Consider the following 21,848-nt stretch of genomic DNA (forward strand, 5'->3'; position numbering starts at 1 on the left):
GCTGATTGGACAGTTCTGGGGTCACTATCAGAGTGGTAAAGTGTGGTATCATCAGATTGATCGAGCACTTGTCGATGGCACTAGGCATGTCATTGACATAAATCAGGAATAGCAATGGTCCGAGGATAGAACCCTGGGAAACCCCTCTGGTAATTGTAGTCCAGGTTGAATCAACACAGACTCGTTGCATGCGGCCGGTCAGGTAGTCTTTAAACTAGTTGAGTTCGGTGTCAATAAGTCCGTAAGCTGAGAGCTTACTGAGGAGGATGGCGTGATTGATTGAATCAAATGCCTTACTGAGGTCAATAAGGATTGCACCAACATATTCGCCCCTATCCAGAGCAATCCTCCAGTCATCAACAGTCTTTAGGAGCGAGTCCTGCGTGGAGTGGGATGGTCAGAATCCAGATTGGCATGGGTGTAGGAGAGAGTGTGCAGTTAGATAGGAGTAGATCTGCTGGTGGATAAACGATTCAAAGACTTTGGCAAGAACGGGTAGGACTGATATTGGGCGGAAGTTGGATGGTGATTTTGAATCGTCATAAGTGTACAGTATTATTCGAATCGTGGGGACAGATGGAACGGAATAGCATCACTGTTATGCATGTCAGTACATAGAATAGTAGGGTACCGTCGATTTAAAGCGACACTTTTAAATAATTACCAAGTCGTTTCTTTTGGAGGGTCTGGGTCGTATCTAATTGGAGGTTATTCATTGATCATTTTTAATGTTGATTTTTCTAAAAAGTAAAGAGAATTTAGCTCTAAAAAGTCGACTAAGCCATGCAGCCACTATTACTAGACAAATAAATGCTATGCAAGAAGAAATAGCCTTTACTATGAAGTCGTAGGAGGGACAGGCCCGTGGTGTGTCTAAAAGTATACTAAAGCAGTTTGAAGGACTATACTGCAAACGTTTATGAACAGTACAGCTTATTTATAGCATGAAGCCATTCTATGCAACACTTAGATACATAATGACCAAGTCAAGCAATGTCCTTTGCTGTTTTGACTTCACAGGAGGGACAGAGAAAAGTTGACATAGAGTAATTCAAGCTAAACTCAAAAAAATTGGAAACAGAGTAAAGACAACGGACTTAGAGCTTGTCAGTGGTATAAGTTTACTTCTCTCAAGTATCTACCAGGCCCTGAGTGATATCTAGTGGATAGGAGAGCTAGATACAAAACCGTAGCGCAGTCCTCCATGTAATTATTTGCGAGCGCAATAATTACACGGAGTGCTTCACCGGATGTCAGTCCTTTTACATAGGGCGTGGGCGGTCGTTTCCAATCCCCTTTCTTTTGTATCTCTGTTTAAATCGAATAAGTACGGTAAGTGGTCACCACATTCACAGGCCAAAGAATTTATAGAAAGAAAGAATGAGTACTAGTGAAAAGACAAAAAGAAGCCGATCACCTATAGGTACGTACGTACCCCGTATTATGTGAAGGAGTAGTGTTGGCTCCAAAGTGTGGTAGACCGTTTTGCAAGCAGACTGTAGAGCTAGAGTTGGGTAAACGAACATGTTCTATTTTGGAACGCTTGTTCTCGGAGGACAGCGGCTCAAAGCACTAAGGTGATAGTACTTAGATATCGACTAGGTAATGCTCTATTGAAGTACGAACCCACGGCCAACAGAAAGCTTCCTCGGCAGAGTGACAAGGGCAAACACTCAACTATTGGAACAGTCTTCGAACTCCCTCTCTCGTATCAACAGAAGGTTCTACAGCTAGCTACAATGCATGACCGTAATATGCAACAATGTACAGCTCTGGTTTCGAGGTCTGACTGCAAGCTGTTAGACAATAGTGATTATTAATTATTCGTTCTCGAGTTATGCCTAGTTTGCTAATACTCGGAATGCCATTGCAGCCTTTTCAGAAGAATGTGTAGCAAAACTTGTTCACCGTGTGTTGCTACGTACTCTACTTAGTAGTTAGCTCTGCACTAAAACGCTAGCTATTGGTAAGCTGCAAAGAGTGAGAAGAGAGCTGCAAGGCTGCTGATGCAGCCATTAATTTTAGACTTGAATTGTTTGCATCCAATCGTTTTTAACAACAATTGTGGTCGATCATTACCAATCTTTGAGTTTTCCCTGTGATTTAGCCGCAATTCCAGGCCGCACTGAAGATTGAGGCCTTGTGAAGGAGGTTAACTATGATTCTGCCTGCATGCAATGAATGCACAAAGCTGGAACCTGAGGCATCAGCACCCGCGGTGCTTTCAGTTTTGAAAGTGGCAGATTTTGATGTTAAAGCTTTGTTATCGTATAGAAGCGAGCTAAGACTCTGTTCTCAAATGTTTCAGCATGCCTCCACGTCTTTATTGCTTCTAAGTTGCTGTGCTAGACAGCTACGTCATACAAGTCATACATACACTGCATTATATCACTCCTCTGGTTTCTTTATAATCGTGTCACCAGCTGAGGGTTGGCACTTTAGTGCTCTAGTTCATAACTTTAATATCACACCAAACGGCTAGCTATATACATGTATATAGCTCTGTGTATGACTGTAATAATTATTATGAATTTGTATTCTTTGTCTGTATATTTTATTCAGGATATTTTTCTGGTAAAATTTCAGAAAGTCATCCAATAATTTTGTGTATGCGCAATGAGTCAGTAGCAGGCCTCCCTTCGGAGGCTACGTTTATGTATGCAAAAGTATTTATAGCTTCATGTGCAGCTTTCCACCTTGGCATCCAGCACCCGTGGTTCATTTTATAAACAACGCAACCTACAGTACATCTCGAGAATTACATACGATAAGCATCATAAAAAAAGACTCGATCATGCCAGGTTCTAGGGTACCAATTTAATATTATTATAATTATGGGCTGTGTGCTCTAGTTTTAGGTTATAAGCATGCAATATTATTATGACAACCTTATCTCTAACAGGAATTCATACTTGAGGTAACAGTATCCAGATCAAAATTTTTGTCACAAAATGATGTGTTGTTGTCGTAGCTTTAGTTGCAGGGGCATGTTGAAAATGTATGTGCTAGTACCCATTACATGCATGACATCTACTATCTGGACCTCAATACAACATTCTTTGATTTGCTGTCCACAGGAAGTCACAGGCACAGAGATTATCGTCACCGAGACCAAGATAGTGACAGAAACAGAGATGTAGTTAAGGACAACAAAAGCAGGAACAAATATCGAGACAGGGAAAGAAGTTGTGACAGAGAGTGGAGCCGGTCGCGTGAGCGGGAACTTGATAGAGGTAGTGGGAGAGACAGAGGAGCTAAAAAACATATTTCTGGTGAGTTATACATGTACATGTTTTCTAATACGCCCCCCTAGCCCATATACGGCAGGTTCAATTAATAATTATATCTACTCTATCTGTTGCTGATTGAGAAAAAATCTAGCTCGCTAGCTAGAGATCTACTTTTAGAGTTAATTTTCCAGGAAGACACTGATCAGCTCATGCTTTGTCGTGTTTTGCAGTACGTGCACTTGTGATAATTCACTTTTGTAATAATTGACCCGAGGCCGTGCCGCGGCCAGCGGGTTTTAGTAGTCTGTTGATTATATTTGTTTGTCTGTTTGATATCTGAGTCTACTGACCAGGATGCCATAATTATAGCACTGCGTTTACAGCATGGATAGCCTCGATCCACAACAAGTTATTAGTTACCCTGTACGTGCGCAGTGCACAGCAGGAGTAGTGTGATTGGTGAGTGATTGGCGTGTGCGTGTGCGATCTACATGTAGTAGTTGGCCGACCCAGTCACTTTCACCACTGTTCAGGGCTTAACTAACCAGTTAATCATGTTTCTGGGTTGTTGAATAGCGACCACCATTAATTCTCACTGATTTTAGAGGGGGGTAATTCACCCCCCCCCCCCAGGATCTGGCAGATTCATTTATACTGCTATAATTCTGATGACTTCGCCCCTCCTATATTTTTAATACCCAATTATTTGCCCCCAAAGTCCTGGATGCAGCCCTGCTTAGCCTTGCTCTGTTTTCCCTTCTTCCGCACTACAATCCTCTTGATTTAATTGAGGAAGGAGAATAAGTTATATACTTGTCATGGAAGTACCCAACAATATACAATATAGTTTATGCAAAGCTAGTCTTTAATTATAGATGATGCAATGATAAAAACGGTTACGTAGTTATACGTCATAGGTGTGCCTCGACAACTTGGACCTCGACTGGCTCAAAAAGTGTATCCTTCGCTGGTCTGTTCCACCACCCACACCGTACCCTCCCGAAAATATGCCTATCCCCTGTTTTACTTGCACAAGGGTATTTGACCCGATAGTACGCCCACCCAGAAGAAAAATCTACCTTTTGATCGTGAAGATACCTTTATTCCCAGAATGTGATGGAAGAGTTTGAGCATGCGCAGGACTTAGCTAAAATTAATGCTAATATTCACAATTAGTGCATGAAGAAAGCTGTTTTAGGTAGTAGCACATGTACATGTATGCTATCTATTACCTAGCTACTACTAGATGCATTGTAAATCGCATTGACGATCCGCCTTTCGGTCAACGTTTTCTTCTTTAGTACTAGGTTATAAACGATAGCATTTTATGGAGAATTCGGATGATTGGGGTTCGGATAATCGAGAACGTGCAAGGAGGCAATAGTGTACTTAGACACAGGGTTCTGCCCAGGAATTTTTAGAGGTGGTTAACAATGATGGGGGCAAAGCCGCCCATGCAGGGAGGTGTACAGGAAGGAGGACACAAATTTAAACATGCATGTGTTGTAAGACATGAAGTCAGTATTAACTGTAGCAAGTTGCTCACTCTCCTAGCTCTTAGCAGGTGCATGGTCCAACTCTCTGTTTGAAGGCAGAGTATAGCTAACTAGCTAGCTGCAGTACTCCTCGAACTCAACTGCAGCTTTTTAATATGCAGCTAGCAGAGCCAAGGTCAACAGGGCCACTTTTAATGAAATCATTAATCATCTTTTCCTGGTTTCTTGACCTTTTCTTAGAGCCAAGGTCAACAGGGCCACTTTTAATGAAAACATTAATCATCTTGTCCGGGCCTTTGCTTGGATATAGCAGGAACCGTTTCTGTTGCTCTTGATCATTTATTTGCCTGCTTGGAATGCTTGCTACCTACATCAAGTGCAGCAGCAAACCAGTACATCAACATTTATACTCGAGCTACAGAAGGCTAAAATTTCCCATAATTATCTTGAAGAATGCAGTCGAAGGTTGCAATTAAATTTGAGATCTCTTCTCTGAAGCTGGTTCGTTCGTCTGGGGCGCAATAGCTCAACTGATTTCTCTGTGATTATGAAAAGGATGAAGCTAGTGGTGCATAAACCCAGGGGCGCGAGGGTAAACTCAGTTTTACACAAACATAAGCGCACGAAGGTTTCTTCAGAATATTTCATAGCATCATCTGTTCGCACAAACTTTTGTATTTAATTTATGAGTTACTAAAGCGCTAGCTGTTTCTTAGCTACAAGAGTCAGAAAAGAGCTGCAAAGCTGAATGTATGTACTGCCAGAAAGCAGCCCTTAATTGTGAACTCAGACCTCATTGCAAATCCAAATTACATTGACAAAAATATGCAAAATACTTTTGTATTCAATCAGTAACATTGTAGATCTACACAGTCATGCTTCTACTGTGTAGCGTGAGGGGCTTAATTTTCGTGGATTTCGTGGGTTAGCAATCCTACACGAAAATTAAGTCCACGAAAATTGTAGAATTATCTGCTATAACGTTGCAAAGATTAAAGGCGTGGCTTCCAGTAAGCAGTCATTCCACGAACATTGTGCAACGAAATGTTTTTAGAGGTGATTCCACGAAATATAAGTGCCTTGAAAATTTCACGCCATACGGTATCTAGACTGGAAACCACTCCTTCTCTCTGGGAGAAGTCAAGCTGTCGTGTTGAGAGTTTTCCCTTTGGAATGCAATTAGAACGAGTGTTGCAAGCGTGCGCTTGCTAATGCCTCTCGCCATATTTTTGCTTTCGCTCAAAAGTATTAGAGTGTTATAGAAGATCGAGGTAATGTTGAGAGTTTCCCTTTGGAATGCAATTAGAATGAGTGTTGCAAGCGTGTATGGGGTGCCTGCCGTTTGTGTCAAAATATTGATGATAAAAACACAAGGTTTTGGTGGTATTTACTAAACATTTGAGGGTATTTGGTAAACAACTGAGGGTATTTAGCAAAGGACTGAGGGTATTTAGCAAAGGACTAAGGGTATTTACTAAACAACTGAGGGTAGTTAGCAAAGGACTGAGGGTATTTACTAAACAACTGAGGGTATTTAGCAAAGGACTGAGGGTATTTAGTAAACAACTGAGGGTATTTAGTAAATGTCTGAATGTGGAGATTAGTCAGTTATTTACTAAATACTCTCTGTTATTTGCTAAATACCCTCAGTTTTTTTACTAAACATGATACCCCCCCCAGTCCTTTGCTAAATACCCTCAGTTGTTTACTAAATACCCTCAGTTGTTTAGTAAATACCCTCAGTCCTTTGCTAAATACCCTCAGTTGTTTACTAAATACCCTCAGTTGTTTTAAATACCCTCAGTCCTTTGCTAAATACCCTCAGTTGTTTACTAAATACCCTTAGTCCTTTGCTAAATACCCTCAGTTGTTTACTAAATACCCTCAGTCCTTTGCTAAATACCCTCAGATATTAACTAAATACCCTCAGTTGTTTAGTAAATACCCTCAGTCCTTTGCTAAATACCCTCAAGTTGTTTAGTAAATACCCTCAGTCCTTTGCTAAATACCGTATAGCGCGAAATTTTCGAGGCACTTATATTTCGTGGATTGGCCTCTAAAAGCCATTTCGTTGCACAATGTTCGCGGAATGACTGCTTACCGGAAGCCACGCCTTTAAATATTTGCACGATAGCAGGTAATTCTAATTAAAGAACAATTTTCGTAGACTTAATTTTCGTGTAGAATTCTAATCCACGAAATCCGCGAAAATTAAGCCCCTCGAAAATTTCGCGCTATACAGTACCCTCAGTTGTTTACCAAATACCCTCAAATGTTTAGTAAATACCACCAAAACCTTGTGTTTTTGTCATCAATATTTTGACACAAACGGCACCCCATAAGCGTGCGCTTGCTAATGCCTCTCGCCATGTTTTTGCTTTCGCTCAAAAGTATTAGAGTGTTATAGAAGATCGAGGTAAATAATTTGCAATGTGCTTTGATTGAAATGGGTGTCCACAGTTAATCAGCTTCAATTTGAGGCACTTCATTACACATGCGCACTATTTCATGGAAAAAAACCCCACTGCTGGCTCTACTTTGAGCTTACTCCAGTCCCATAGAAGTCACCTAGTGCATATGCTACTGCGATCTTACTAACTGTGGAGTGCATGTTCGGTACCATAATATTCTATGGTTCTTCTTTGCTCACTCTGCCTAGTTTTTAACAATCAATGAACCACAACGTAACCGTACACCGTACTGACTTGTACACTCTAGACTCTGATTTGTTAGTGTCAGAATCATTAAATAAAAGTTTCCTTACTTTTACTAACAGCACGCAGTCGTTCAAGATCCCCCAGACGATGTAGATCAAGCTCAAGGTACAGCGTAGATGTATGTCGTCAGAGCATAATTGTTATGTATACATGTATGATTTAAAAATAATTATTATGTATACGTATACTACTCAATTGGGCCCTTTTCCCAGAGCCTGTCACATGATTTGATACTGTATACGATACACACTGTACATAGATATTTGGATGACAGTGATCAGAACAAGTCTGGGAATTATGGTGACTATCACACCCGCAGAAGATCCCGGTAAAGCTGTCCTTAAGTGCTCAATTAATTACCACCGTTACTGTACGTATTTTTCAGGAGTCCTCAGGAAGACAGACGTAGTGACAAAGAGGTAACATTATCAGACATTGAGCCAGAGGACGCTGATGAAGAGACACTAGCTATGCAACGATTAATGGGATTCAATACGTTTGATTCAACAAAGGTGTAGTGGTGTGTTAGCTGTTAATCATTAATTCATGCACTGCACAGGGTAAACATGTGCATGGCAACAGTGGAACTACTGTGGCTAAGGTGCAAAAGCCCAAACATTACAGGTAACCAATTTTAAACCATAATGGACGACGCTTTTAATATTATGATTATTCCAATATTTACAGGCAATACATGAATCGACGCGGTGGCTTCAACAGACCTTTGGACCCAATACACTAAATTATTACTTTATAGTACATGCAGTCTTGATTATCTGATCCCCAATCATCCAAAATCTTGATTATCCAAATGAAAGATTCGGTAGATTTTATACCAAACACCTACTCATACATTAGTGTTGATCTGTTTGTGTTGCTGATTAGCCTCGATCCCAGCAGAGGAGGCACGAAGCACTTAACCTTTGCTCATTAGGTCTCTAATTGCCGTTGTGTTAATTGCATGCCAGTCTCATGAATTAGCCGCCCTTCCTAAGTGAGAGACCTAGGAAGGGCGGCTGATTTGTGGGACTAACCAACAAGCTGAAAGACATCATGCAAGCAGCCTGGAGCAAAGAGCTTGCCATCAATAGAATCATGTCAGGGAACACTCCAAAACAACAAGCCATCATCTATGATTAAAAGAAGTTATATCCAGGACCATGCATGTACCACAGCAGAAGAGCCTGAGGCCTCCTTTTACAATGTTATAAAAGTGGACCGTACATGCATGCTACATGCAACAAAGGCCAGCTATTGAGAAGCCTGGCCAAAATCTCATCCGCCCTGTGTTCGACTGTGGGAGGGAGCAGCTCAATACTTTCTTCCTCATTAAGTATTCACACCTGAGTTTGCCAATGTGGTCAATGTCGATGGATTGAGAATTAAAGACGGCAAGGTGTTTGTTATTTGGAAGTGGCAGGTGCTACATCCACAAGACAAGACGGTAATAATAGTGAGGGGAAGTGTTTTTGTTTTTTGTTTTCGGCCAACGGAACCCCGGACTATTCAGACGCAGAGTCTGAAACAGTCACACACCATACCTTTCAAGGTGATCGGATGTATTAAGGAAAAACTATATCCAGAAAGTACTCTGAAAAGCAAGTGTACTTATTGACGAAGGTGTCCCTGTATATACCTATAATATTATATAGAAGTACATGTTGAACCTGACAATCCTGTGACTCCAAATGCAATTGCGTTGTAGACGGTTCCTTTGGATACGTAGTGAAGGAAGCACGGGATGCTGTGTACGATGCCCTCATAAGGAATGACATTACTGTTGTAACATTCAAGTGGGTCAAATATGTCAGTGACTGGTATATACCGTATGGGCCCAGGTTTTTTTTTGCTAACATAACAACGAAAGGTGTATGGCCATCAAATTAATGTTGAAGTACACATTAAGTACTGTTGTTTCCAATGACTGCATTAATTTAACACTCGCACGACTATAAACAATCATGTTCTAATAGCATTGTTCACCGCTCATGTCATTTTTTGTTGTACATTTCTATTGAAATTCGACCAAGTGCAGCAATAACATGCATCATATAATTATACATTATTATTATACATGTATTAATAGCTGTTAGCCATAATATGGCTAACAGCTATTAATACGTGTATAATTATATGATGCATGACATTGATAATCATGCATGAGCATTATATATTATATAATGCTCATGCATGATTATCAATGTCCAATTTATAAATAGTTGTGGTCAGTTATATTGCAGTAATTTGTGAGGGAGGAGGATGATAAACTGGCACATTGTAGTATATATTCGCACGTACATCAAATGAAGGCATTTGATAAAACAGTAATAATTAATGGCAACGAGAAATCCATTCGTTTGGGAGAACTTTCTTCCAATTTTACTTGACGGTGTGAAGTGTAAAATGTGCCCACCATATCTCTGAAGAAGCATTCCACATCTCATGCAGTTGGAAGCTCTTGAATGCTTGATATCTCCTCAGTGCAAGTGAGAGAGATCTTTATAGCAGTTCACTCCTGTGTACCCATGGTTAGGCTCTTGAATCAGCCGCCCTTCTCAACCTTAAGGTAGGAAGGGCGGCTAATTTATGAGACTGGCATGCAATTAACACAACGGCAATTAGAGACCTGATTAGCAAAGGTTAAGTGCTTCGCGCCTCCTCTGCGATTCCAGCCCCTCTTACTAGAGGGCCTGGTAGCCACTAGCCTCCTTCACCGGCCTTTGAAAGAATGCCGGCTATCGACTGCTTGCGCATGCGCCAAATTATTGGATTTTTTCCCGTAAATATTTCTATAATACTATAATAGTCTATTAGATTTTTTTCCGTAAATATTCCTATAATAATGGATACATCAGAGAATATACTAAAAGTCATACACAGAGCTATATAGCTAGCTAGCTAGAAACAGAGCTGTGCAGGTTTGTTGTACTGCTATTTTCTTCTGATAGAATCAGTAGCAGTAGTATAGTAGACTTTCACCAAAGTTAGTGTTAAATGGGCGTGGCCTGTCCATATAGGCTCTTATCAGCCGTCACTCCTTTCAGACGATCGTCATCCACACTGTTGCAGGCTGTGAGTAACATAACAGGCTAAGAGTAGCTATCAGAGAATGCTATCCGAAACCTTCAATCGAACTTTCCCTTCAATCCACTTCCTTTCGTTGTGATGTCATAGTTTTACTGAGCATAAACGATGTTATCCAAAGCCCCCAGATACCGGGGGGATATTAGCGCATGCGCAAGCAGTCGATACCAGGCCCACTTCCCGCTAGGGAAGTGCGGCCTGGGATCGAGGGTAGCCACCGATATACTCTAGTCACCCACATGGTTGATTAAACTATTTGTGTCAAGAGAGAGAAATCGCCATCACAACTCTAGGCTCATACAAGGAGATGGCATCAAACAAGCGTCTGGAAGCAAGTAGACTTGCCAGAGCCGGTGTCATAAAATTTTAGGCCCCCCAGGGGGTCCAAACTGTTAAAATTCTAGGCCCCCCTCTTCTGCTATCATTTTCTGCACGATAGAACAAAGTCAAAGATCGGCTGGTGACATGATTATAAAGAAACCAGAAGAGTGATATAATGCAGTGCATGTAGTGGTGTATGACTGAACTGTCTAGCACAGCAACTCAGGAGCAATTAAACTAAACCAGACTAGAGGCATGCAGAGTTTTAGTATGCAGTGGACTAGGATCACAGCAAAGATGCCTGGAGTCTCAGAGAAGTACATGTATGATATGACTCCTGGGATCCTGGAGTCCTAACAGAGCAACAAACAAGTCACAATTCTATTTGTAGTGACTCTTTTCCACTGTTTTTGGTACGGGATCACTTAAGCTGTAAATACGGAGGGTGCCTCGAATAAAGGCCGCGTGTATAGTGTTAGCTAGCTAGCCAACGTGCAAGTTCAAGCTTCTTAGTTTATGCTCGCTTTTATTCGACAACAAAGCTCTAACATCGAAATCTACTATTGTTAAAACTAATAACTTATTGTGTGAAGGCTATAAACGCAGTGCTGTGGCAGCCAGGTGAGCAGATCCTGAAATTACAAACAAACAGACAAACCAAATGACCCATGGCCGCCCACGCGCGCCTCGGGTAAATATGGTAAGGTTAGTTGACAAAGCATCAAAGAGACTGCTAGCCTCGACCCCAGGCCGATCCGTCTCCAATTGAACGCTAGGTCGCCTACGTATTTTTCAACTTCGTTCTATTAAAAAAAAATCGGCCTGGGACCGAGGCTAAGAGACTGCATGCACTCTGCATCAAAGTAGCAAAAATTTTTGCATTATTATTCTATCATGGAATTCAGTGAAGGAACTTTCAAGTTAAATGCAGCTCTGCAATGTGTTGGACAAGACAATCGATGTTGTTGCATAGCTATTGCAACTTCGTGCTTACTTTCTCAGCCAAATTTGAGGACAAAAACGCACAATTTCAGTGCAAAGACAACAGTTCATAATTATCTTCCTCCATGTTTTCCTATACATAGAAGATGTAAATTGTTGTGGGGATGCTCCAATAGCACCACTGGCTCAGCTCTCAAGTAATGTGGAATCACAGATAGAATCAAGAGAGAAACTGTTGTATCATGGTGGAATCACAATAGCAGTTTCCTTTCGGGACAAGGGTAATTCTTTACCGCTGTGGTGCATTAAGGTTTCAATTATTGCTGAATTGGCGAATTTGAAGCTCCGCTCACACGGTCGCCATGGTTTCCGCCCACTTGTGGTTTATGACTCTTCTTCTTTGTAGCCTCCAATTAATGAAGAGTAGCATACGAAAAAGAATATTGAAATTGGGTAATTATAATACAGCAAGAGGGTGGAGCTTTTAAACCAATGTGCGTGTGAGAAGGAGATCAGCGCGGGTTTGCCTTAGATCTTTGATGAAGAGCAAGCTTGCGCGTGGGCAGCCAGACAAGGCCTTGTAGGAGGGTGCAGGAGAGCGCGCTGAGAGAGCAGGGCAACTTACTAAAAAGTGTGAAGGTGATTCTTCTTCAGTGTTCCATAGTTTACACGATGCATCCCCGGGAGAGATATTTCCTCTGTTGCGGTATCTAAACCTGGACGCATCCAGCTCCAGCCCCCTGATTCTGAAATCATGACCATAGCAGGGGGCATGTGTCTGTCATCTTGATGTATGGTGTGACTAGTACAGATTTCTTTGCAGCTGCCTTAAAAGATCCTTTATTTTTCCCGTTTGCGATCATAGACGAGAGTGAAGGGTAGCAACGAGATGAGACGTGTGTGGACCATGTTTTTAATAGAGAGTCGGCGAGAACCATAATCTTCTTCGGGAGATCTTCTGAAGACATGCATGTTAATGAAACAAAGCTGTCTGCAGTCCACCAATGCCGAGATCTCCAACGAGCTGGAGAGGGCGAGTGACGGACATCTGGTAGGCAGGCCTTGAATTGTGCGAAGCAGTTTCCTGTGAGTTCTCTCCAACATGTTGAGATCGCTCTTTGTTAGGGACCAGAGTTCTGATCCATAGAGAAGGCAGAGTGAGGAGTAAAGCAGGTGGAACCTTACGCCCACAGAACTCCCACCCGCTGAGCAGATTCTGAGGGAGCCAGAAGTAGACACTAAGCGAAGGACACCAAGGTGTTTGTAACTATCTACCTCCTGGATAATTTCCAAGCAAACAGAGAAGGAACGGGAGTGGCTACGTGATCTTGTTGATTCACCAAATACCATGACTGCCGACTTGGAGGAGTTAATTTCATATCGCCATGTACTCGTATAATGAGAGACGATATCAAGAAGCTTCTGTAACCCTTCAGGTGAGTCCGCAATGAGAGATTACGAGGCACACCGAAAACTGGAAAAAGTTACTGAGAACTCCGTTTCGAAGTGCACAGAATGTAGCAGACACCACGTACATGGCGTTCCCAGAACAACCTGTCTTCAGAGTAGAACACTCTCTGTGAAACACCCCAACCTAAAAGGGATGAAGTTTGCATGGTACTAGGAGAACAGTGGCAAGAACGACATGGTCATTCATACAGCTCGAGAATGGCACCGGAAGCAAATTTAACACAAAAAATATCGAAAGTCAAAAAAAAAAACGTGACAGGGCCCAAAAAAGAAAAATCGTGCAGCATGTTAGCAATGAGTGAAAACAGCTGAAGCCGAATCCATACAAGCTTTGCGATGTCTTTCGAACTAACTGCACTCACCTGCTGATGAGAATCACATTGCTCCAATCGCATCCCACAGGAGAAACCATCAACTGGTCACAATCAGCAAAACAGCTACAAATTCCTGGAAAAAATACAGGTCAAGTATTGAAGGAATATGCGATAAAACAAGGTTTTAATGTGCTAGACAGCAAAAGAGGTCACTTCCTCCCCCTAGGACTCCGAGAAAAAAAAAAGAGACTTCCAGGGGGTGAGATATCAACCCCATGCTTACCAACACCTGAAATTATAAATGTCGAGAAAATGGAACTGATTGCTAGCGGCAAATGAGAGCCTCATATTGTACAGTAACAGCCGTAAAAAATGAAGAGGTGGAGATTTTAGGCAGAAAGCTATCATTAATTGAAATACGGAAAAAAATATTAGAAAGGCATCACAAGTACATGCGTGACCAGCAAATTCAGCAACGTGAGCTTCTATCCCTTGCACACTGCCTTGTCTCACCCAGTGCAACTCTTTGTGACCTTCAACACCAACTTGCTGCTCTGAGGACACGAACATTAGCATTCTGGCACGACCACTCTCTACTGTGCTCCAACAAGGTGTATGACAGAGAAGTATTCCTTACAGAGTGGCAAAAAAATGGTGGTTCAACAACAACAAACATACAGGAAGAAATAGAACAACCTGTGATACACATGATAGCCCCCCGTACATCAGCACTATCAGTTGGCTTTGATATCAGACCGACTGGAATGCCTACAAAAGCTATCGCATCCGACGCTCCTATTGCTGACCAAGCAAGATTCTTTTGTTCTTTTGTGGAGACAAACCAGCCCAGCAGTTCGAGCGCGGGACCCAGGTAGGTGGCACTTACAAATGTGGAAGTTGTGGGTGCCTTATGCAAGACCTTATCATTGGAATGTCTACAATCACTCATTCTAAGAGGTAAATACGGTGGACAAGCAGGAAAACTTAAACCTTTGGATAAGCTGTTAGTGGCTGAGTTATGAGACGAACTTAAAGCTAGAGGTTTTGTTATAGCAGCAATGAAGAAGCCAGAACAATTAACAGAACTGCTGAAAGGAGTCCCTTCACTCCTTGTTCTTAATCCAACTAAATCTCTTAAAGGAGAAGGTGTATGGTGTTGGCAACATTTTTAGACTCTGACAACGATCCGTCAACACAACCTCAAGGTCCACCACTACCCACTTTTAGAAACACCACCATTAAAAGTACGTGGGATCGAAGTCAATCAGCTTGGAATGCTACATTCGACTTTTTAAGGACATTGGTAGAAGATTATTTCCAGCTGCAACTGAAGACAGCCAAGCAACAACTGCAGTGATCTACCAGGAATAACACCTACTATACCAGAATCCCCCACTACCATACATCGGTGATCTACCACCTAATCCCCAACTTCAAACACCCAGTACATCGGTAAAAGATTCGCTGCAAGCGAACCAACCACAACTACCAATGATCTACCAGGAACAACACCTACTAGACCAGACCAGAATCCCCCACTTCAAACACCACCATATTAACCCTCCCAACTGGGAAAAACACCTACCAGCTTAGAAGCACCTACAGCAGAAGATGATCTCTCAAACACAGTCAATGAAGATCAAGCAGTGGTACCTAATGAGATCACTATTACAGAGCCAGTCTATACAGAGCCAGTCTATACAGATCAACTTATCAGTCTATACAGATCAAAGATATAGGAAGGGAAAGATTGGCAACGGTAGAAAATTTGAAGCTTTCGAGACTAGTCATTGATGACAGATGCAAGTTGACATCCCAAGAATCTGCCTCAAGTTAAGGGATTCTCAAAGTCAACAAGAAAGAGAGAAGCTCAGAAACAACACTTTAATACTTAGACAATACTTCTTGTGTTCATGTCCATTCTCACATTTGATATAAGCTTGTATGCACAAAAACTAGATAACATAGATAGACTGATAGTACTGTAGCCTTCTGTACGACATTTTATTAATACCAAATTTTAATAAATTATAGCATGAGGTAACAAAGTCTTTCATTTCGTTTTTTAATAATTATGTAGCCCAAAATAGTCAATCAACTCTTCCTTCTTCAGCTTCATAAATTTCTTCCAGCATACTGATAGTACGATGAAGTATGACTGTGTATGTGGGGGGGGGGGGGCATATGAATGAGTTAGTAAAACACTGTGGCACTGGACCTGGAGCTTTCTATCCCAGTTCTGTATAAGCCGATAATCAGGCCTTACACCTCCAGTCATATTTTCTGCAACTGACTAAAATTTAGCACAAAACCTGTACCAGTTGATGGAGATAAACACTCTCATAAAGTCAGTATAATTTTAAAAGCATGTGTGTTTCTTAAAAAGGGAGCATAAAACGTCTGATGAAATAAGCCATACTCAACACTACAACACATTCTAAATGGTATGAATAGGCGATTTTTGCCTTTCAGTAGATCAACCTACATACATACAACCAGGAAAACTTGAAGAATAGTAATATGGATGAGTACTGTTTCTTAAAAAGGGCTTGTAAAATTGCAACTAAATACAAGCTGAAAGTAGACATAAAAGAGTTAGAAACAAGTCACTATTGCACAAAAGGAACTCTACCAAATAGAAACGATAACTCTGTTTACGCAAAAAACTGGACTACATACGAAAGCTCTTGGGATTATGGAACAAATTTAACCTATGAATGTATTAAAGGACACTAGACTCTATACTTTTGTTCATCACGGAAGAAGAGGACCCGAAGAGGACCCAACCAATTTTACCACGGTAGCATTACATACATGGTTTTTGTATAGGGAATATAGCAGTTCAGCTTCTAGCCAGCTATGCTGAAGACCTCTATGCTGAAGACCTCTCGTCTCTTGAAGCTGAACTTGATCTGTGGAAGTCATCTAACCCTGACTTACCATCAAAAACCCCTAGATTCAACATGTGGCCCAATATTAGGCCCAATATTAACACCATTCTGCGTCACAAGTTGCGAGTGTGAGTCAGTGTGAGTCAGTGTGCTACGTAGACTTATCTCCACTCTACAATGGGACAAGAAAGACTCAGTGGACTAGCATTACTACACACACAGTATGGAATGAAGCTGAACCTGGATGAAATAATCAACATGTTTGCAAGAAAACATTCCCGTAGAATGAAACTCATGGACATACTTAGTGAATTTGATGAAGCTGATGAAGATTAACCATCATTATTACTTACCTTTTTCTTTTTCTGTTTGCTGTATCATATATCATAGCCATACGTACTGTATTACATTTAGTAGGTGTGGCTCAATGTAGAGGGTGTGTGGCACCGGGGGGAAGTGGGCGTGGTCTCAAAAATTTTGCGGCGCTAGGAGTTGTTCTACCCCTGTCTCAAAAGTCTGGCTACGCCTGTGTCGATATGATGGATTTTGTGGAGCCCATTCAATGGTGGAAGCATCATGTTTTCCGTGCAGAAGAAAGTGATGAGATTAGAGCGTGACAGCTGATGACTGCTTTGGGTGGTTCAATCATGCTGGTTGATAATATTCATTTTGCTTGCTGTCTAACCATTTATGCTGTCTAACTTTTGTTCCATGAATTCATCATCTCTGAGTACACAGCAGTATTCACTACTAACCAAGGCTTGGTTTTTCTTTCCGTGGAAATTTCCGTACAGACTGCCTTTTGTCATAATTTTCTTGATGTTTCTCTTTTAGTTTATCTGCATCTTTTACTGCTTTTTTGAGCAATTGCCATTGTATTTTGGACACTATTTGTAGTGACTGTACTGTTCTAGTTAGTTAATTAGTTTTGTGGTTTATTGTATTTCCTGTTTGTACTGTCTTTGTATGTTCTCTGTGTTAGTATATATTAGTTCAGTTCTGTGCTGTATGATTCTTTATGACTTATTGTTACATTGATAACATTGATATACCATTCTAGCATCCTGCCTAAATAATTATTTGTTCTATTTATATGAAAATTCAAATATTACTCAATCTACTGCGGGAATAAATGCTACTATAGACTATTGTAGTGCATGCGCAAGATCTTCGCTACGTTCACTGCAAGGTGAGTAATATTATTGTTTACCTGCTCATGTAGATATCCTGTGGCAGATCTCTCTAGTCACTGTTACAGGCCGTACAAGTAATTGGATTGCTGTGTAGATCTAGGTGTGGTCTCCAGTTTGCTAGCTACAGCTACAGTATACAGAGTAGCACCAATTGACATGATGATACATGTGCATCAGCCAACATCATTGATGAAATCGAAGTAATACAAAAAAATACAAAAACATTGTAGCGCATGTTTGTGTATGGATCTGACTCACAACTCACTGTCCTAGGCCAGTTTATCAATGTCGGTTCAAAACATGTCCAGTCTATGCTATTTCTTTTGCTCCTCAGTAGCACGTGCCACAATGCGTTACCATATTTTCACACGAGAGCTGGCCGGCTAGCTAGCTGTACTGTGCCATGGCAAGAAAAGAAAAGCTTCCTATTTCTACACCAGTGGACCTATGGCGGTTTACAGCAGCGCTAGTTGATATAAAAGTACTTGTATGAACCTATATAAAATCTTCTTATACATTTACACATACATTTATACATACATGAGGAAAAGAAAAGACATCATAGCTTCTTAGGAGTTTAGGAGCGAGTGATATATACAAGTGAGTGATATATACAGGTTAGTCAATGAGATATAAAAGCATGTTGACGATTGTAGACGATTGTATGAACAGCTATACTTATCATAGATTATGCTGTAAATTTTGTACATTTATTTGTACGCCCTTTATTATGTGTTAGCATCATGGAAAAAAATTGACAAATTAACCGTTTCTCCCGTCATATGATAATTTAAAAAAATTATTGTGGGCGCTGCTATGCCCACGCTGTAGGTACCAGCACATGCGCATTGGGCTGCTCTTTCACGAGTACTGTCGAAAGAAAAGTGACCGTTGGCTACAAGATCTTCGTAGTACAACAAGAGAGGAAACTACTTTTCAGAAGTCAAGCTATAAATATAGCAATAAATATAGAGCCGGCTCCTGAGCATGAACCAAAGTCCTGGACCTTGTAGGAGTAGTCTGGATAGCTTCAGTATGGTATGCTTAGTCTAAGTTAATACACAAGTGGACATCATGAGCCCTGTATGTAGGTGAAGAAAACAAAAGAGCGTCTGCCGATCCTGATTGAACCATGTCACCGTGAAATGTGTAAAAAAAATCGTTGGGGGGTGGTCAGTTGCTAGGTAACCATGACATCTACCCCCAGCTATCTGTAGGAAATATATATTTGTAAAGAAAAATGTGTATTTATTCTGTATTGGGTATCAGTAATTGTTGCCTACACATCATTGTTGCCTACACATCATTATTATATCCCTAGTAAAAATAGAGATATCTAAAGGGGGAAGCTATAAGTGTGTTTATAGCTGCCCGGTGTTTATAGCTGCCCGCGCACAGCGCGGCGAAACCACGCCCCTTTTATTTAATATAAAACTTACATCAAATTAATATAACAGTCTTACAGTGCAGTCTTACAGTGCAGTGCATTAGGGAGCTTCATTCTGAGTTGAACAAACAATTTTGTCAGTTCCTTCAACTTGTCTGTAGCAATTCAAGCAATTCACAATGGGCACGATTGATTTTCATCAAAGCAAGACCATTAAGTCGTTCTCCGACATTGTAGAACGGTGGGGTGTCTTTATGAGTTTCAACTGACTAAAGCTTCTCTCACTCTCGCAAGACGTAATTGGAAGAGTCAATGCCAATTGAAGAAGCATTGGGAATGTTATACAGCAACACACTTTGAGCGTGTCTACCAACTTTTTAGGAAGTTCAGCTTCAAAACAATACCCACATCCTATATTCAGTGGAGTATAACACTGTGTCTGGTGCATTCCACAGCAAGTAGTTGCAAACTAGTTGTCCTACAAAAGGAGTGATGTGTACACGGAAAGGAATGGAATGTACAAGGAAGGCAACAAATCAGTTAGCTCACTCGTACGCACATTGGGCCTTTGCCCGCGGCCCTCGGCACTCGTGCATGTGTCACAACTATATTGCGTAACTAACAATAGATATAAAAAGTGTCTGATGTCTGTGGCTACTGCTTTACTGTCACACTATATATAGGTACGTGCCCTCTTTCGTGCCACTGGTAGTAGTAGCTAGCTGTTTTATATCATGCAGGATCTGTTGTTTACAAGGATTGCAGCAGTCATAAGCAGTACGTAATTACAGGGAACGTGCCATCGGTAACATGTCAGAGAATTAAACGGTATACCTCATTGGCAGAGAATCGTATTTCTTCAGGATACTCTTTGATTCTTTGATGCCAGGATAAAGCACGAAGCCAGACAATGGAAGTAGCTGCTGTCTCCTGTACACTAATTGTATTGTAAAAGACTTGCCACAAGAAACGACAACACACGACAACACAAAAACGAGGATTCTGTATTGGACCCATTGATTCGTGGACAAATAAAGACATGCGACCGAAATATGAGCTCTTCCCACTTTTCAGAGTGCTGTATTTCTTCTTCAAAAGGCGATGTAGACTCCAGCCAAGTCGTATATTGTAGGTTCTACAGTGACGGCTACACTCACTATATGTAAGCTACTTTTTACTGTCTGATTGAACCTAGCTAGCTAGGCCAGCATATGTTCTAGGCTCAACTTACCAACTTGAGTGGGTGACTCGGTGACTCGGCAGTAGGGGCACAGACTGTGTCAGCATCAGCACAGAGTGTCAGAAACTTGACTTCAGGAGACTGTGGCAGTAGGGTTGAGCTAACCACATAGAGCATTTTGTACTTTTTACTAGCATTCGCCCATTGTAGTAGGTGTAGAGAAGCCATCTCTTTCTCTTCTTCGCAAAACACCAGGAGTTGCATCTTCTTTTATACGCCCTTGAGAGTACGAATTTTCAAGTCGTCCCAGTTCTGAAATTGAAATTGTATATGTACATTAATTACATGTAGCGTATGTAAAATGGATGCACATACTATGCATAGGGGGGCATCTTCTAGAATTAATTGTACACTCACACATACCTGATTATCTGGTGAGACCATATAGTGCATTTTTGGAGTGATAGACTCATTGGGGTAACATTGGGAAAACAGTTGATTGTGTTGGGCTCCCAGAATTCCAGCTGGTAACTACTCAAGCTGTACAAAACTCAAAACTTCGCATAGCAGGAAACACGGCAAATTCATCCACATCTGAGCAGCTAGCACGAGTAAAGCTCACATGACTCAGCCACATTTGAACCAGCCTGCCTTAACGAGTGAAGGTTTGTCTTTTGCCTCAAGTGGAATATGAATACAAATAATTATGATTGTATGCAGTCATTCAGTTCATTCAATGTGATAAACTTTTCGACAACAAATTTTCGAATCATTACAGAGAATTCGTAGGGCCTCAAAAAAGAACGTGCTGAGGCAAACCTTCAACATCATTTAACGGGCTTGAAAGTTTATGCCATACGTTGTGTAGTGGCAGTGAGCCTTTCGTTCTCAATTCTTGCTGTGAACTAAGCTATACAATGACAGCACCACATTTAGTAGCTGCACAAACACCTTAGTTGATATAGTAGTAAGGCACATGCGACACTTACGCAGAGAAAACCCAACACCAACCTTAAATCCTCCGATACTGTGGGCAGCCAGGGTATCTGCCAGAGCAAACACTTTTGGTTCTCCGAATATAACGTACACTAAACTCACAACATATAGCTTCGTACAACTTAGCTTCATCAATGAATGGTCTCAATCAAATCCATATTTTTTCACCATTGGAGCGGTTGCACAAGCAATCAATCAACTGATGCATTTTAACCCTTTAACCGTCGGATTCTTAATTAACAGTGAAGTGAAATGTCTGTAAATTCTCTATCGGGTTTCCAGAGAAATAAAATGGCTAGCAACCATATACCAATAGAATGCCCATACAACAAGGGTGCAACATGTGTTGCCATAACAACCACAGTTATTACGCTCACCCGTTTTTATCATTTTAAATACTCGGCGATAAAATCCAAAAAATTTTTTTTATGGATCAGCCTAGGCCAATTTAAAGTACAATACGTACATGTATTACTACATCGGTGAACGATCTATGAAATTTACAAGCTCACATAAAGACTGTTCATTACTGCTAATTCTATTTTAGCTATACTATACTTACACTACTGATATTCTATACTATACTACTTGCCAGAGTCACACAGTGAGCCCTCTCCTAGTCTTTCA

The 21,848-nt window shown here is 41.0% G+C and overlaps 2 protein-coding genes across 2 annotated transcripts; one reads left to right on the plus strand and one right to left on the minus strand.

Annotated features, from left to right (window-relative positions):
• Positions 1–1,287: 1,287 nt before the first annotated feature.
• LOC135342015 (U4/U6.U5 small nuclear ribonucleoprotein 27 kDa protein-like) lies at positions 1,288–8,289 on the plus strand. The gene is made up of 7 exons (XM_064538700.1): positions 1,288–1,423; positions 3,078–3,272; positions 7,503–7,548; positions 7,703–7,771; positions 7,829–7,955; positions 8,003–8,067; positions 8,131–8,289. The coding sequence occupies exons 1-7, from the start codon at positions 1,381–1,383 to the stop codon at positions 8,183–8,185; spliced, it is 600 nt and encodes a 199-aa protein (XP_064394770.1). The 5' UTR covers positions 1,288–1,380; the 3' UTR covers positions 8,186–8,289.
• A 3,932-nt stretch (positions 8,290–12,221) lies between these two features.
• LOC135341211 (uncharacterized) lies at positions 12,222–20,453 on the minus strand. Its single transcript, XM_064537724.1, has 3 exons — positions 20,277–20,453; positions 13,279–13,384; positions 12,222–13,220 (listed from the first exon to the last, which is right to left on the minus strand). Exons 1-3 carry the CDS (start codon positions 20,451–20,453, stop codon positions 12,631–12,633), a joined length of 873 nt encoding a protein of 290 aa, XP_064393794.1. The 3' UTR covers positions 12,222–12,630.
• Between the last annotated feature and the right edge of the window lie 1,395 nt (positions 20,454–21,848).

Source organism: Halichondria panicea, chromosome 9 (genome assembly GCF_963675165.1).
Source record: "Halichondria panicea chromosome 9, odHalPani1.1, whole genome shotgun sequence".
Taxonomy (NCBI): Eukaryota; Metazoa; Porifera; class Demospongiae; order Suberitida; family Halichondriidae; genus Halichondria; species Halichondria panicea.